Below are 16,551 nucleotides of genomic sequence, written 5' to 3' on the forward strand. Positions count from 1 at the left end.
TATTTAACTTATTTTTATTGCTGCGCGTTCTAATGAGAACTAACGACGCTTTTATTTGTCGAAATTATTCAAAAAGAAAGATTAAGTAAAGTTCTTCGCATAAAATTTGGAAGGAAATAAAAGTAAAATGGTTTAGTTACCTATCCTGATCAAATATTCAAAGACTCGCCATGGATTTTAAGCTTTTCTTAGGTAAATCGTTCATTTAAGTTAAAAAATATGCGGAAGTATAACGTCGCGCTTTTTTTAAAAATCTGAATTCCTTCACCTTTGATTAAGTTCGAAAAACAGTTTTTGTCATCGATAAAATTACTAACTTAGGGTGACGGACTCTGAGTTTTTAAAACTTGCGCCACCTCGTACTTGGTTAATAAATCAATCGCTTTCAACATTAGCAGAAATATGTGTTAAATAAACTGTTTAGGATGTGATTTTACGCAACCTGTATCTTTTCCAGTTCATCCCGAATACCGGGTAAAACTTCCATAGAAAACAGATACACAGTATGTCTATAAACGAACAAATGCATTCGTGCCTTGTTCCATCAGTGCAGTCGTATTACTTATGAGGCTGACATCCACTTTCTAAATATTTTTAAGTGGTTCGTTCACAAGTGTTCGGTACAAAATTGCATTCAAATTGCCTTCGAATTGCCTTTGAAGGTAGGATTGGGCGTTTTCAACAATTATAATGGTTACTTCAGATTTTTGGCCAAATTGACGATTTTTCCAAGAATTTTTGGTTGTGTATGAAATGCGTATGCATCATCAGACGGCATTGAGCTTTTTACAGGATATTTACTTTAACTTTACTGAAGTGAGACGAAACATGAGAATAGTATGAAAGTTTTCCCAAGGGATTCAATTTTACAATAGCGCAGTTTCAAATTTCCTTATTGTTAAAGAGAGAATAGCTATCACATAGAACAAAATTATATGCGAGTAAGTCAGTTACGCGAGTACAAATAAGTCAAAATTATGCCGGAATCAAAACATTTAGCAAGTTAAGTATATGTTTTACGGAATAAAAACAGTCGAAACATCACATCTACATGTGATGCCAGCGAGAGCAGGTTCAAAATCTTAGAAATTGTATAAAAAGTCAGCATCAAGGAAGCTCATCTGACGAAAACCTTATCAGTTCTGCAGTTACACATATGGTACCACGGCGTTTTCCAAATGTTGGAGAATCATTTTGTATACAAGACAAAAGCATTTTTGTATACAAAGATAAGATTGTATTGCAAGAGAAACGACAGAGTTCAACATAATTTGAGAAAATTTCAGAATCCGAAAAAACATCTTCCAATTATTAGTTTACCGACATGGATAGTCTTAAACTAGATACAAGTCGTAAAATACGAAAATTCTTCATTGTGAATGCATTTTAATGTGCATATGAGCTTTGAATAATCAAAATAGTAAAGTTCTTTCATTTATAACAACAAGCGCCAAGATTCTAAATTCTAAAGGGTTTTTTTTTTTCTTTTACCGTGCAGAGATTGAAACTTTGGAATCAGGATAGGTTTTTTTTGGGGGGGGTTTACTAAGGAGCTTTAAGGTATAAATTAAGAGGATTGATACTCATTGACTGTGGTAATTACTTAATAAGGGGAAGTTCGGGGGGAGTTAGGAGAGACTTGCGGGGGAGGGGGAGCCGGCGGCGGAGGCGGCGGGGCCGGGCGAGGAATTAGCCGAGGGCTGTGGGGGCACAGGCGTAGGGGGAGGAATGTTGTGGGGCATGAACTGGCTCATGGGGTGGCGGCCGCTGAGCAGGGCGGAGAGGGGGTGCGCCGGGTGGTGGAGCAGTTCCGCCGGGTGGGGCGTCTGGAAGTAGGGGGGTAGGTGGTGCGGGGGCCCCGGGCCGTACAGGGGGTGGTGGGGTCGGGCCGCTGCGATCGTCGCCATTTTCATCTTCTCGATCTCCGCTTCCTGAAGTCGCTTCGCCTTCGCCCGCCGATTTTGAAACCAGATTTTTACCTGAAACATTCGAACGGTCAAATTAGTATCTATGGAACTCTGAAGATGGAAATTATCAAAAAAACTACCTGTGAAGATACAGCTCGAAAAAAACTATTGTTAAAAGTACCAAAGTGGTATTTCCCATTAATTATTAATAGTGCCCATGACCAATATTAATGCTATGGTTGCCATTTGGGTAAAATCGTTCACTGGGAAAAAAAAAAACACATTGGATCTAGAATCCAGGCTCATGAAAACATTGACAAGAAAAAATACTCTTGATTCGATCAGATTTTTGCTTGAATCAAAAGGAATTCCGCTTAAATTAAGAGGCTTGGTGCTTGATATAAGCAAAAATCCGATTGAATCAAGAGTATTTTTTCTTGTCGATGTTTTTAAGAGTCTGGACTCTAGATCCACTGAGTTTTTTTTCCCAGTGTTATTGTGGAATACCGCCAATTTGGCAAACTGCATCATAGTTTTTTTTTTTTTTTTTTTTTTTTTTCTTAGTGTGTTTGGAATAGAATAAGATTAACACTTTAAAAGTGTGACGACGTGAAATAATTGTTATTCTGAGAGTCAACCCCATGGTGTACGAAAAACTAGAAGTTCCCTATGTGAATATGCAATTAGTGTCACAATTATACTCATTCTTTTTTACTGTTGTCCGGCCACTCTAGTTCGCATTTAAGGGTGGAATTCGTCAGAATTTATCTCCATCAAGCTTGCCTCGTAAAAATTGCAAAAATCTAAGTGCATGCCCGTGAAAAATGTAGAAACCAGAACATGTATTCAAATGCATCAATTTTCATCAAGACCATCATAGAAATATGTGCATTAATTGGACGCCGACTTATAAATCTTGGCTGTCAAACACAAATGAGCCCGACTGAGTTGTGTTCCTTACTAAATTGAGCCAATGTGACTTAATAGGGCAACCATCAAAAAGACAATCGAGATTCCGGGTTTCTCAGCCCAAATAGTAACAAATCCAGCAATCAGCTAGCTCGTCAACAATCCCAACAATTTTAATTCTAGGCCCTCAAACGGGTCGAATTCGTTCCGCTTGACTTCTCATTAAATTTTAATTAAATGACCTAATTATCACAGCAGGAGCGACGAAAAAATTCCACCTTCCCACGTCGAAATTTGTATCGCGCGGTCACAGCCAGGGTCATGCCAGCTATCAATTTTCGTCACATTTTGTCACACGTCTCGGATAGCGCAGTACAAATAATTGGGAAAATTAAAAATTATAGAGAATACCGAGAGGGTAAAGACGAAGCACAGGAGCGGAAATGGAACCGGTTTTTAAATTGATCAGCTCATCCACCAAAAGCAAGATAAAGTGCCACCAGCGGTGCCGTCAGTTTTGCCTGTTCCTACTGTATTTCATTTATAATTTAAAATTCATGCCCAATTATTCCATTCAATTTGGCAATCCTGGAAAAGAGTAGCTATAGCTTCTGTCAACGGTCACCAACACTTGTCAGGGAATCGGGAGGGGGAGCGGGCCAAGAAAGCTGCCGTGAACAAATAAGTTCAGATCCAAGAATGTGGCACGGCGCGGTGGGAAGGCGGGATTTGAATCAGTTAATTTGTCATTCTTATAATCTCACTCGAGTTTTTTTCCCCGTCGTCACCGGTCCTTTTAATTTTTTTTACAGTTTTTATAGTTTGTTTTTTGTTTTAATTAATTACGCGGCGTGAAACCCACAGAGGGAAGAAAGGGAGACGGAGAGAGCGAAGAATTAGTATCGTGGGGAGATCATCAGAATCAGTTCTATCATCGATCAAAATAAGTCAGTTTTTCTAATCGACGAAACGCGCGGCTGATTGTCAGTTTACTCCTATTATCAAATATGTGTGTATCGTTTAATCGTGAACCGTACATGTTTTGAAAAATTTTTCGGTGTGGCAACGTTGCTTTGTGGAGGAGGAAATTGAGCAATGACTCGAATAAAATATCGCCTTTTACGTTTTCCCGTTCCCCGCTCTTGGTCCGTCTTAATTGATGTCTACAAGAATCCGTAGGTGTATGTCAATTAATTATTGACCAATTATCACATTCTGAAGAGAAATGATCCATCAAAATATTTGTGGGGCGTGTGAAAGCCCGCAAAAAACGGCCCACGACGAAGGCAGGACCGTGAATGGAACGCTTTAATTTAATATTATGTATTTGAAGCTGATTACAGATACACATTGAGGCCTTACACAGGACCCTGAATGGAATTTTGTGACATTTTTAAGCTTTTTCTGAATTGTTTGCAAAAAGATTACACCACGTATCCAAATATCCAGTTAAATTAAAACAGAAGGAAGGTTTGGACCAAGTTTCAAGGCAAGGAACCATTTTATAACAATCTTGAACCGAGACTAAGAACAGTTTGTCGTAAATCCTTGCAATATGCCCCCAATCTTTTTTCAATTTCTTGGGAATTTCAATATTAAATTTTACAATTGTAAACTCATAGATTACTTTCTGACGAAAGTTAGAAAAGTTACGAAAGTTTTTTAATTACCTGAGTTTCAGTTAGATGAAGAGAACTAGAAAATTCCGCTCGTTCTGCGATACTAAGATACTGCTTTTCTCTGAATTTCTTCTCTAAACTAAGTAGTTGTTGCGTAGTGAAAGGAGTTCTTGGTTTTCTATTTGGTTTGTGTTTCCTAAGATTGCACTTCAGTTTTGGTGGCTCTCCGTTATTCGAATCTGAAATCAGATAGTAATACACAAAATTAGCTTAACGAGCTTATAGGATAGATACTGCACACAATAAAAAATAAATTACACCTGCAATTGAACAACTAAATGTTGCAATCTGAAACCACTATTTCTGGGACATCTTAGAAACACCATACGTTCCATTACTTTCCTTACGCAGAAAGGTGTTTTTATAACTGAGCCAGAAATAGTTATTCCTAATTGCAAAGTGAAGTCCATTTACCGAATTGGCCGGAAGGCAGTAAGGAAGAAAATTCTGAGCGACTCCAAAAACTGGTACAGTTAACCCGAATTTTCCAAAATAGAATGGATAAATTCCTAGTTTCGAAGGGTTGACATCAGCCTTCCTTGAACCTCCCAATGAATTGTTAAGTCCAACAAAATTGTTGGTGTCGGTGTTTTTAAGAGTTTGGACTCTAGATCCAATGTGTTTTTTTTTTTTTTTTTTTTTTTTTTTTTTCCAGTGTAGAACATCTGGACGTATTTCTCCCAAACGGAACTATGTACAGTACGACGTGAGCCTTTGGCCTGTTATTCATATATTCTTATGGGTCTCAGAGCTCATGTCCTAATGCACATAGTTCCGCTCGGCAGAAATACGTCCTTTCCAACCGAAGAAACTCCTCATATTGTAAAATTTCCACCGCTTCTTTCACAAATCGAACGTATCTCATCGGGCTCCTCGAGGCGTGCTAGCGCGCGGCATCCGCACTCGGAGCATTCGCATCCCGGCAGATGTTTCGTCGCATTCCGGCAATCCAATAACTTGGACAATTACGGCTTTTTATTGGATTCCGCGGTTCGCGTGAAGTCGCGATAATTAGTGCGATATTTGTTGCGATTAAGCCCCATTCAGCCGCGCGATCAAAAAATTGTGTACGGAATAATTGCTCTAATTGCGGCCGGGATTGCGTGCGCGCCTTTTTCAAATTTCTAATGACTCGCTCGCGTTTTCCGCTCGGCCGTGGGTGCCGCGCCGCGTCTCAATACGCGCGTTTTCCGATGACCCCCGGACTCGATAAAACTGCGTGTATCCCAGGGCTCATCGCAGGGTAGACATGTTCCTTTTATGAAAATATGGGTTCAAATGAATTCGCCGCGAGGAACGAGGATCGTGCAGCACCACGATCCCCTCCTCGCAGGGTCGAAGTTCGACTCGTACTGCGCTTCGCCGTTCGCCGTGGTTGAAAGTATCGACTCGCTTTTATTCGCCCGGTGCTTTAAGCTCGACTTGCGCCCTTCCGCCGAGGTTAATGGGCTATTAATGCTGATAATTTGGTCGTAAAAGGCCCACCTCTCGCCCTGCCGGCCGGATAAAATGCCTTCGTGGACGACGGTAATCAGTTTAGCGGCTGATGAAAGGCGACCCCTCGACAAAAGGTGCTCGAGTGGTGAAGGGATTTGATAAAAGCGTGATAACAAGTGGATTCGAGCAGGGTTGTCACCTCGGGACTGGTCCGTTTTTTGAGAAGTTGGGAGGTTTTAGAGAGTTAGGAGTGGTTGATAATTGTCGAGGTTATAGGTGTGGGGCATTGAAATTGCTATAAATGAAAAAAATTTTCCATTCGATCTTTTTCTGACGGACTCATGGTTTAGGGTCCTAAGATATGTCTGATGAGAGCGCTTTAGACATCGGCGAAAGGAAAGCAGGATAAAGGAAAAGGGAAAGAGATAACGGATGGATAAAGAAGAGGAGAGTGGGTGAATAAGGAAGAGGATGAGAAGGATTAAAAGAAGGATGAGGAAAAAGTCTAAAAGAACAGGGAGAAGGAAAAGAAGAAAAATGTGTTCTTCCTCTCCTCGTATTCTGATTTCAAATGCATCTACATTCGACCTATGATAAGAGCCTCTAAGCTTTTGAACGTTGAAAACACCCCATTTGGGTATAACCTTAATGATTAATATATTCAATTAGCTCAGATCCGAGTCGGTCAGATTGTAGAGTTGCGAAGACTATTACCTAATGTGGTACTCTATTCAGTCAGTAAGGCATCCACCAAAAAAATTGAATTCTTAGTTTTATAAAAGTCATTCACCCATGGAGTGCATTAATTTTGACCTAAATTATTAGTATAACATTTGTAGAAGTGAGTCTGCCACAATTTTCATCGCCCGATTTGGATCGCACAAAGTACATGCCGCACACATATTGAAGTACCTAAACGGACCAGAATCTTTAAGATGACTGGGCGCCCAAGTCCGTTTGCGGCGTAATCTTTTTTGGATGAGATATGGTATTTTTTGGTAGTTCTCAGATAAAACAATAACGTGTCTCTTTTCCAGTTAAAAGGAAAGCTGTTCGGTCTGGCAGCGATGCCCAAACTGGTATTCAAACGAAAAGACCCGGAAATATGACGAGATAAGAGAAACGAGAATTAATGACTTATGAAACGAGGCCACGTGATAATGAGCTGAAAATACGGATAAGTGCACGAAAATATTAATTCCAGGTCTCGAGGTGCCTTTGAAGGGTGCGAAGTCTAGACGTTGGATTTTATGTGCAGCCGACTTAATTTAATACCTCAAAATGTGGTGAAGTTTCCACCAAGGAGCTGTTGAGTAAAGTGTTGAGCTCAAATACTGAGGGTGTTATCAAGAAAGGACCTTTCAAAAGATTACGTGTTTTTCAATTAGAAGCGTGAACATGATGAGTCGAGATACGCTAACGTATTAGAACTTCGAGTGCATGCGTCCTGTGAGGAAATCGTCACAGTGTCAAGACTTTTAATTATAAAAATAATGACGGACGGTGATTATTATATTTTTAAAACCCTCCCTCCCTTTTTTTTCTTCTCATACGTTTGTTTTGTACATTCATATATTCTATGTAGTCACACAAAATCCCGAGTATTTAAGGCATGAAGCTACGCTCGAAAGAGTCGAACGATACAAGGAGAAAAGAGAGAAGATACATAAAAAATTGAAGAAAAAAGATTGGGAGCTACCTAGGTTAAGTTCCTCTTTCGATAGGAGGTGTTTGGAAGGACAAGGAAAAGGTTGCAATAATCATTAAGAATTATTTAAGGGAACAATTTGGTTTTTAATGAACCTTATGAACCACCCACTTCTCCCATCGCAACCTTTTCCTTGTCTTTCCAAACGCCTCCTCACGAAAGAGAAACTTCAATGTAACTTGCCCCTTCCTGTTTTTTTCAGTCGCGAAACGAGGAGTGAGAAACGGAGAATGAGAACAAAAAGAGATAAGTTTTTTTCTTCCATCGGGTATGCTGCAGGAATCGCGGGCTGCCCTCAGCGTCTCAGCCGAAATTTTGCCCTCAACAAAAAACAGCTGCTATATCAATTCGCTAATGAGACAAATCGCGTCAAATTTGCCACTTGCAGCCGGTCCAATAGTTAATTAGTCGCGCATTAAAATAACAAAGTTCTGAATGTTCGGTTTATTTCAGCCCCGGGCGTTTGAGTCTAATGTTGCCAAATTGCATAAAGAAACTCCCTAGTTTTCGTATGAGTTCGCCTCCAAGCAAAGGAACATACTTCGTTCGTACCAAGCAGTCACGCTCCATCGGCAAAGCTTTAACCGTCGTTTGAAAAGTAAACTTAATTTTAGGTGGAAAAAAAATTGCAATTTGTTTTCTCTATTTTAACAAGTAACTCCCCGTTTAAGCTACCTATCATTGTTGTAAAATTCTGTGCGAATGAAGTACTTTTTTCACAAAATACCCCTTGTCTTTTGGATTTATATCAAACGTTAATTCCTCAATATCTCGCACTTTCTACGACCAGCGAGTGAATCAAGAGGTATCTGGGGGATACCGTTCTCGTAATTCAAATGCGCGCATGCAAATTTGAGGATTCCAACATAATCCCCTCGCCAAACATAGATTTTTCGTTTAAGAATGCGCATCGAACGTCCGTATCATGATTCCCAACGCGATTCTCAAATACTTCTTATTGGTTTTCGATCAAACTTATTTTTCTCACGATCAAAATTTGTCTCCCAATTAGTTAAGCTTCCGAAACGTGTCAAACGACAATGACGATCTCGAACAATCAGGAAGGCTGCGGTGAGATTTTGCGATCTCTACTTTTCGATTTCTTCTTTCCTCTGGAATATTTTGAATGCTCCTAATTGGTGCAAATCTTAACAATCTCTCATTTATTTGTCATTTGGTTTCCATCCTCTCTCATACGATTGAAATAATCATCCTTTATCTTCCAAACGCCTCTTCTGTTCATTTCCTCCTCCTGTTTTGCAGGGCAGTTTGTTTACTCAGCAATGATTCTTCTTCTCAGCAATGATTTTGCATATGTGATATCAAGGAGATTCTGCTCGCCGTTTCACCTGCACTTACCAAAATTTAAGTCTTGTCATACTGCGAAAAATTATTTCCCTTGCATCTCAAGGCCTTGAAAGGATAATCGTCCAATAATGGTAGAATCAAGTTATGGGGAAATTGACGTTTTCTTAAATCATGTTTATCTGCCGGAAACACAGGTCCTTCTACACTGGAAAAAAAAACACATTGGATCTAGAGTCCAGACTCTTGAAAACATCGACAAGAAAAAGTACTCTTGATTCAATCATAATCTAGCTTAAATCAAGAACCAAGCCTCTTAATTTAAGCGGATTTCGTTTTGATTTAAGCAAAAATCCGATTGAATCAAGAGTATTTTTCTTGTCGATGTTTTCAAGAGTCTGGCCTCTAGATCCAATGTGTTTTTTTCCAGTGTAATTGAAAAATAAACGCTTTTATCATTATCAACGTTTTTGCTCCACTTTTGTTTTCTTCCAGCCTCGTTCTCTACATTGCTGCGTCAAGTGTCGACTGTATTTGGCTCCCAGACGGGGGCTTCATGAAAGCAAATTGAACTAGGTTGGTCAGCGCTCTTTGATCGGGAGTCTTACGGGAAGCTACGGCCTGCGACGATAATTAAACGAGTCCCGACTCATTTTTGACCCATCCAACACCTAACTCCGTGAGCATTTCCCGTCGAGTCCGCTCGTTGGTCTGGGGTCGGGAGGGCTCATGTTTATTAAAACGCGAACCGCGGTGATGTGTTTAATTTTCGATTAGCTCATTGTCGGTCGTCGTGCCAGGTCATTTGGTCACTCAGTAATTGGTCGTTTATCCGCCTCGGCTAATTCCACCGGGATCTTCACCGGGGTCAAGCGACACTCGATTCGATTCGATAGATCGAACTTCGATCCTAGGAGACTCACACGCATAAGTATGCTTCATACCTATATCCAAGGAATAATCGATGAATATAATGGACATAATTCAGCGATATTTATGATGAACAAGCATGACTCCCTGCCTTGTTATAGACCTTTTAAGGCCTCATTTCCCGATAGACCTCTTGTCTTCGCCGATATGTGTCTCGTCAAAGTGTTGCATTGCACCACTCAAGTTTATGATTATATTACACAACGTGGCCACCTCAAGGGTCGCCTAAAGTTTCCCTCATGGCTTCTGTGCCCGAAGAAAAGTATCGATGTTCGACCCATCGTAGCGGGTATGTCTATCGAAACCTATGCTAATAGCTCGGGAAAACAATGTGGCTCTCAGTATCGTTCGAGCCAGAACGCGTACCCGATGTAAATTTCGTCGTTTCTTCCTGTCTTTCATTTCCTTTGCAACGGTTACGATCAAGGTTAAGCTAGCCCAGTCGCCGTGAAAATTTTCTCACAGTTTTGAATGTCGCCATGAGCGCATGGGCTGAAAGGAAGTTGGGCCGCCAAAACATAATCGCCCCTTGTTTTCATAGTTTAGGGAAATTTTAATTTTCGCATACACCGAAAAAAATATAACAGTCGTCATATCCAGCGGCTAGTTAAACATGCACCGGCTACCATGCGGTAGTTACGATAACTACCGGTACTCATCGTATCGTAACTATCGAGGACTATAATCGTCTATAATACTATCGTAACTATGTGTTTTTGTATCGTAACTATCGCACAGTCGCTGGCGCATTTCTAACCAGCCGCTGGTTGTGACGAATATCCTATTTTTTCCGTGACACCTCAAGATATTTTTTGACTCTTGCCAAGTAACCTCCGAAAATAAATATTGGGAAATATAAGTGAAGATATAACATTGACTGTTCAAATTTTTACTTTGGCTAAGATTTCAAAATCTGTTGGAACCTGTTATTTTGCGACCTTAGAAATTGAAAATTGCCTCTCACATGGAGCCCTGTAGAAAATGAAAACCTTCAACTCCTTTGTTTCAATATTTTATTTTAAGTTTTCCTCCTGTTAATTTCCGTTCTCTCATTCCTAATATTTTTTATTTTGAAATCAGGTAGTCATTGTCAATATTTGAATGTCCTGATACCGTCGCATTACCTCATCTTGAGGCCCCAAAAGCTCTGAGAAATATCCTTAAATTGTACATCCAAGTATTATCACACAATTAGAGGGTGTGAGTAGACACATCTCTTAAATCTAAAATCCGCCTAAAACAAAAGCGTAAACACAGCCGTGAAGAGAGGACAGATGGAGGAAATCTATAAACACACCTGGACCAAAGCAGGGAGGCGATAGATGGATGTATGTGTGCGAGTGCAGTAGGATGCGCGTGTGTGTGAGGGAGGAGGGCATCAGGACACCTGGTGAAATAACGAACTTGATGGCCCGACTCATTCGATTCTCACGGAGTCAAATATTCCGATTCAATATTGTCTCCGCGGGTTAAGTTATGTTGAGTGCGGTTATGTGAAATCGAGTGCCGAGCTGTTGAATTCGCCAGGCCGCGCGGAGAGGGGGGCGCTCTTCCCGTCCGGAAGACATAATTTAAGACCAAAAACAATCGAATTTCCGCGGTGCCTGACTTAATTAGAGTTAATTCCCTTCCAACAGCTCCCGCGTTGTTCGTGTTACGGCCCCTTCGATCGCGCTTTTAATGTACGCAATTTGTGTGCCTTATCAGGCACTCTGCCTTTGAACCCATTCGATGAGCAAAACTTCCCCGAGCTTATAACTAGTTTTTATTTTTATGCTCAAAATAGAAAATTAAACTTTTAAAGCCGATTTCGGAGCTGACTGATCATCAGGGAATTCAGAACATCAACTTTAGAGGCGCCAAACGCTTTATTTTAAAAATTGTCAAGCTTTTTGTCGTCCATACAGCTTCAAATGAATAATCAAAGATCCCGGCTCGCATCCCTCAACACTGTTCTCAAATTTTCAGTGAAACATTAGGTTCAGTGTTTGATTGGCTGTCGACCTCTGCGTCAGTAAAACGAAATTTCACCAAGAAAAGAAATTTGGCCACGTCTCAAGGCTCATGCGGCGTTTTACCTTAGCACGGCAGTATAGAGCCAGGTCTTTCACCGGAAAAAAACCCACATTGGACCTAGAGTCCAGACATTTGAAAACATTGACAAGAAAAAATTCTCTTGATTCAATCAGATTTAAGCTTAAATCAAAAGGAAATCCGCTCAAATTAAGAGGCTTGGTTCTTGATTAAAGCAAAAATTCGATTGAATCAAGAGTATTTTTTCTTGTCGATGTTTTTAGAGTCTGGACTCTAGATCCAATGTGTTTTTCTTCCAATGCATCTTTTTCTAAAAGTGAACTCAATTCCCGCGCGGAAATTCGACTGTCAAGCGGGTTTGGTGAGGGATGAGCGAGCCCCTTGGAAGCCTCCAGTTTGATGTCGGGCAGGCGGCCGTAGCGTGAATTTTTCTCGTGTACCCGAGCCCTTAATTGGATGGAGGTCAAAATCAGCGCGGGCATCCGGCCTGGGGACGGTGACTGGCGGACTCGAGGAGATCCGAAATTGGCCAGCTTCCGAGCGACATCGACACCGAGACCCGGGAGCGCGGCGGCGCGGCGGGGGAAATATCGCGAGCGCATAAGTAAAATGCGGTGTAAACGGGGTTTAATCCAATTAATAATCGCCTAATTTAAATAAACAATAATTACGAAACTGGTTCTCGAATCGTAATGAAGTTGTCGGGGCCGGCTCGGCGAGCTCCGTCGGCGTCGCGTCGCCGGCTCCGCGGCAGCCGGAGGAGCAGCCAGCAGTGAGCACAACACAAAGAAATTAATTAACTTTACTCTTTCCCCATTTATCATTGTTCAAACTATCCCGCTCAGGTTGTCGGATCGTCGCTGTTCACGCGGGAAAGCTCCGAGGACATGAAGGACATCTTGAAGACAGTCCCTTGCTTCACTGGAAAAAAACACATTGGATCTAGAGTCCGGACTCTTGAACACATTGACAAGAAAAAGGACTCATGATTCAATCAGATCTAAGCTTAAATCAAAAGGAAATCCGCTCAAATTAAGAGGCTTGGTTCTTGATTCAAGCTATAATCAAGAGTATTTTTTCTGGTCGATGTTTTTAACAGCCTGGACTCCAGATCCAATGTGTTTTTTTTTCCAGTGTTGGCTTGACAATGGGTCAGTTGCGCTGGTGACAGAATCGAGTTTCGATGCTTGATTCCTGTAGATTATCTGAAAATAATAAGATCCGTTGAAATAGCTACTTTCTACGTTCAGTATTGACCGAGACATCGCACTTTGAAAAACTCGGTTTTTGACGTCATCCAGCCCGGTAGTGACACCCTTGGTTTCCCACCTTGGTTTTATTCTCGTTTTAAATCGAGCAACGTATGCATATTTATATGCTACTGATTAATGAAAGCAAGTTGGAAGAAACTAAGGGTGTCACTATACCACGATGGATGACGTCATAAACCGAGTTTTTCAATCGCGGTAACTGTTAATGTTGAACGTAGAAAATTGCTGTTTTGATAAAGCTTAGTATTTTTAGCGGATCCACAAGAAAAATGCACAAAAACACGATTCTGTGACCAACGCAATTGATCTACATATTCTAGCCTTAAAAAAGACCCATGGATAATGGGCCATTTGTGAGGGTCCACTCAACCGTGTTTTGATAATGGGCTCCTGAAAGTCAATAATCTCATTCTTCGTATCATGGGTATGAGCAGTGAAATACGACATGTTCAAGTTGCATTCATTCCTTTTCAACAATGAAAGTAACAACAACATTACTTGCTGAACGCCTACGAATAATTACTTCAGCCAAGAGAGCGAAAAAAGGCACGAGGATGTAAGACGCTGCGAGATCAAATCACTCAAATGAAAGTAAGGTCAAGGCGGAGATATTACCCTTCTGAACAGGAGGACCCAACCAAGGCGATAGGGCTGAAAGGATCATTAGCATCCTAAGCGGTTGTAAGGACCAACAAATACCCTTGAGCTCTGACACTTTCAGAGTAATACTTCTTGAACTCCATACAAAACTTGGAATCCCTCTGTCCGAACGTAGCCTTCAGAGGATCGAACATCGATTCGCACCGATTTACCATGTAAATCCACGCCACCCTTACCCCTGTTTCAAGTTGATCGTTGAGTTCGTTCATTGGAATGACTAAAGTTGCTGTGAGTACGTCTTTGCGCCACTCTGTAGAACGATCAAGTCAATTCCATTCATTGTCGGTTTTCTTAGTTAAAAAATAAAAGTGACTTGATTAGAGCAGAAATTATTTTAAATTCGTCGCCAAGATGATTTCATCTCCAATCAAGAATGAGAGCAATTGAAATCGGCAGGTTTTCACTGCAATCTAAATAGGAGCACCTCTTCTTCTTGATGAAAGCATTTTCCGACTTGATTTTAGAGTTCAGACATTTTTCCGGTATCTTATTAGGAAGTTATTGTGAATGTATCGAGCGAATACTAATTTTCCCCCCTTTTTTGTGTTTTCATTAAAAAACGCGATTTGAGGAAAGAGGATGGAGTAATTACGTTAACTTTACGAGCTCTGCAGAGGGTGGTAGATTTCACCTCCTCTTGTGGCTATCCAAAATTGCGAGGGAAACCTAGACCGTATAGTTCCAGGAGTAAAGAGAGAGGAGACGAAGAGAGAAAGGGGGAAGCGAAGGAACGCTGAAGAGATAATTCACGGGAGCCTGTCGGGGAACCGGGAGCCGCAATTAACGGGACAGCCGGGACCTTTCCCGAAATGAAGATAAAAGTGAGTTTTGCACTTCAAAAGCAATTAAATACGCTCAAGGTGGAGCGTCAGTTTAATGAATTTGGAATACCCCGTCACCGCTCCCCTCCACGCCGCCATTCCACCAAATTACCGTCAGCTTTCATTCTTTTCTGCGTGTTTTTATTCGAGTCAACGTAGCGCCGAAACGAACACACTTCAGTGGCGTGGCGTGAATTGCGATGTATCGATTGTTATGCCACTTAAACCTATGGTGAAGAATCGATTATTAAGGTGTTCGCTGCGAACACCCTGTTTATCGATCCTTTTCCATAGGTTTAAATGGCATAACAATCGATATATTGCAAAGCACGCCACGCCACTGACACACTTGAACGGTTCAACTCGGTCCCACAAGGCGCAGGGGAATATTTTTGTGCATGATCTAGCAACAAGAACGCTGCGCCATGCAGCTCGGTTGAGTACCTTTCCCCACTGCTTGAGAGGGATAAATAGGTAAACGTCAACCTGTATTTTGTAACTTAGTCCAAAATATGAGAAATTTAAAATATCCCAGAGGAATATGTCTCTTAAGCCGTTCAATTGTTGCGCAGTTTCTAAATTAGATCTGAAATGATATGCTACATGCCGGTGTTTTACCATCGTTCTACCATTGATATTAGTATCAATGGATGCTATGCAGAATTCAATCACTTGTGAGCTAAGATTGTTTGACATGAAGAATCGCAAGTGACGAGGAAAATCTTCTTATTTTATTTCGCGTTACATTCTACGGGGGAGTTTTGTTTTCAGAGACTGCACTTAAAATCCACCGCCCACCATTTTAGGGCGAGATTGAACTGAAGTTAGAAAGTTAAAGCCTTTCCACTTTACATGAAAATAAATTAATTTTAATTATACGTTACGGACGAAATTTATTACGAAGCCTTCCTGTATTGCCTAACAAGGCCTTAGGCTTTACTTTCATTTTGTTCATTTCTATGACTCTCCAACAATCTTTCTGTACACAGGCCAAAAAACCAAAATTTGTAGAGTGAGAGATCGTGCATTGCACTAAAACGGGGTGCAAAATTTAGACGGAATCCCAAATCCTCATCAAACTCTGAAGTAGAAGCTTACACCTACAGTGAAAAGAAGTGGTCCACGATAAACATTTAAAATGAAAAAAGGGGGGAAAACGGTAGCGCTGGCGGAGCTTTCAAAGCTCATAAAGCAATGATGTAAAAGGTCTTGCGAGGAAGGGAAAAAAGATGGAGGAGTGAGGAACGCATGCGGAAAAAGCTCGAAAGCCGCGGAAACTTGCGGAGGGTTGCTCCCGCGCAGGAGCGGGGGGAGGGCGAGGAGGGGAGCGCGGGTCGAAAGTGGAGTGGAATAAATTTAATTGGTGGAATACACGAGCCAATAAAACGGCGGTATCCGGGAAATGAGCGGGAGCCGCTTCAAGTGCCTGGCAACCGATTGTCGAGCGGGGCGCGGAGGGGCGAAATTAGGGGCGATTTAACCCCCACCTCACCCCCGGCCCTGGCTCGAGCACCGAGCGCGGAACAAATATGCCCTGGATAGGTTTCAAACGAGTGGCTTTGAATCGATGGAACGAGCTCAATAGAACCTGTGTCCTCGGTTTCTGCTCCTCGTTGTGATTTCATTGGCTCCCTTCGATTTTCATCCGATTCCGCTCGTCGTGAAGCTTAAAAATTGGGATCCCTTCATGTTTTTCCTCTGCCGAGCTTCCATTGTCCGTATATTCGATGCCACCTCCTTTTGGAAAAGCGCCTCTCAACTCCGAGTGCTCCTAATTTCTCCGTCGTTTTCAGAGGGAAAGAATTGAGTCACACGGGTTGAAGTCATTCTTTTGGAGAGTAAAATTTGCTGTATTTAAGGGATTTCGCGCAATTAGGGCCTTTCGCCAGG

At 41.5% G+C, this 16,551-nt stretch overlaps 1 protein-coding gene across 1 annotated transcript in view; it reads right to left on the reverse strand.

The window, feature by feature from the left end:
- Positions 1-1,538: 1,538 nt before the first annotated feature.
- Positions 1,539-16,551, reverse strand: part of Dr (muscle segmentation homeobox protein Drop) — a 34,891-nt gene continuing 19,878 nt past the window's right edge. Inside the window, exons 2-3 of the mRNA XM_019052880.2 lie at positions 4,487-4,674; positions 1,539-1,979 (exon numbers count right to left, since the gene is read on the reverse strand). Of these exons, the coding sequence (XP_018908425.2) occupies positions 1,629-1,979; positions 4,487-4,674 (539 nt within the window). The 3' untranslated portion in view covers positions 1,539-1,628. The remainder of the gene's footprint in view (positions 1,980-4,486; positions 4,675-16,551) is intronic.

Source organism: Bemisia tabaci, chromosome 4, assembly GCF_918797505.1.
Source record: "Bemisia tabaci chromosome 4, PGI_BMITA_v3".
Taxonomy (NCBI): domain Eukaryota; kingdom Metazoa; phylum Arthropoda; class Insecta; order Hemiptera; family Aleyrodidae; genus Bemisia; species Bemisia tabaci.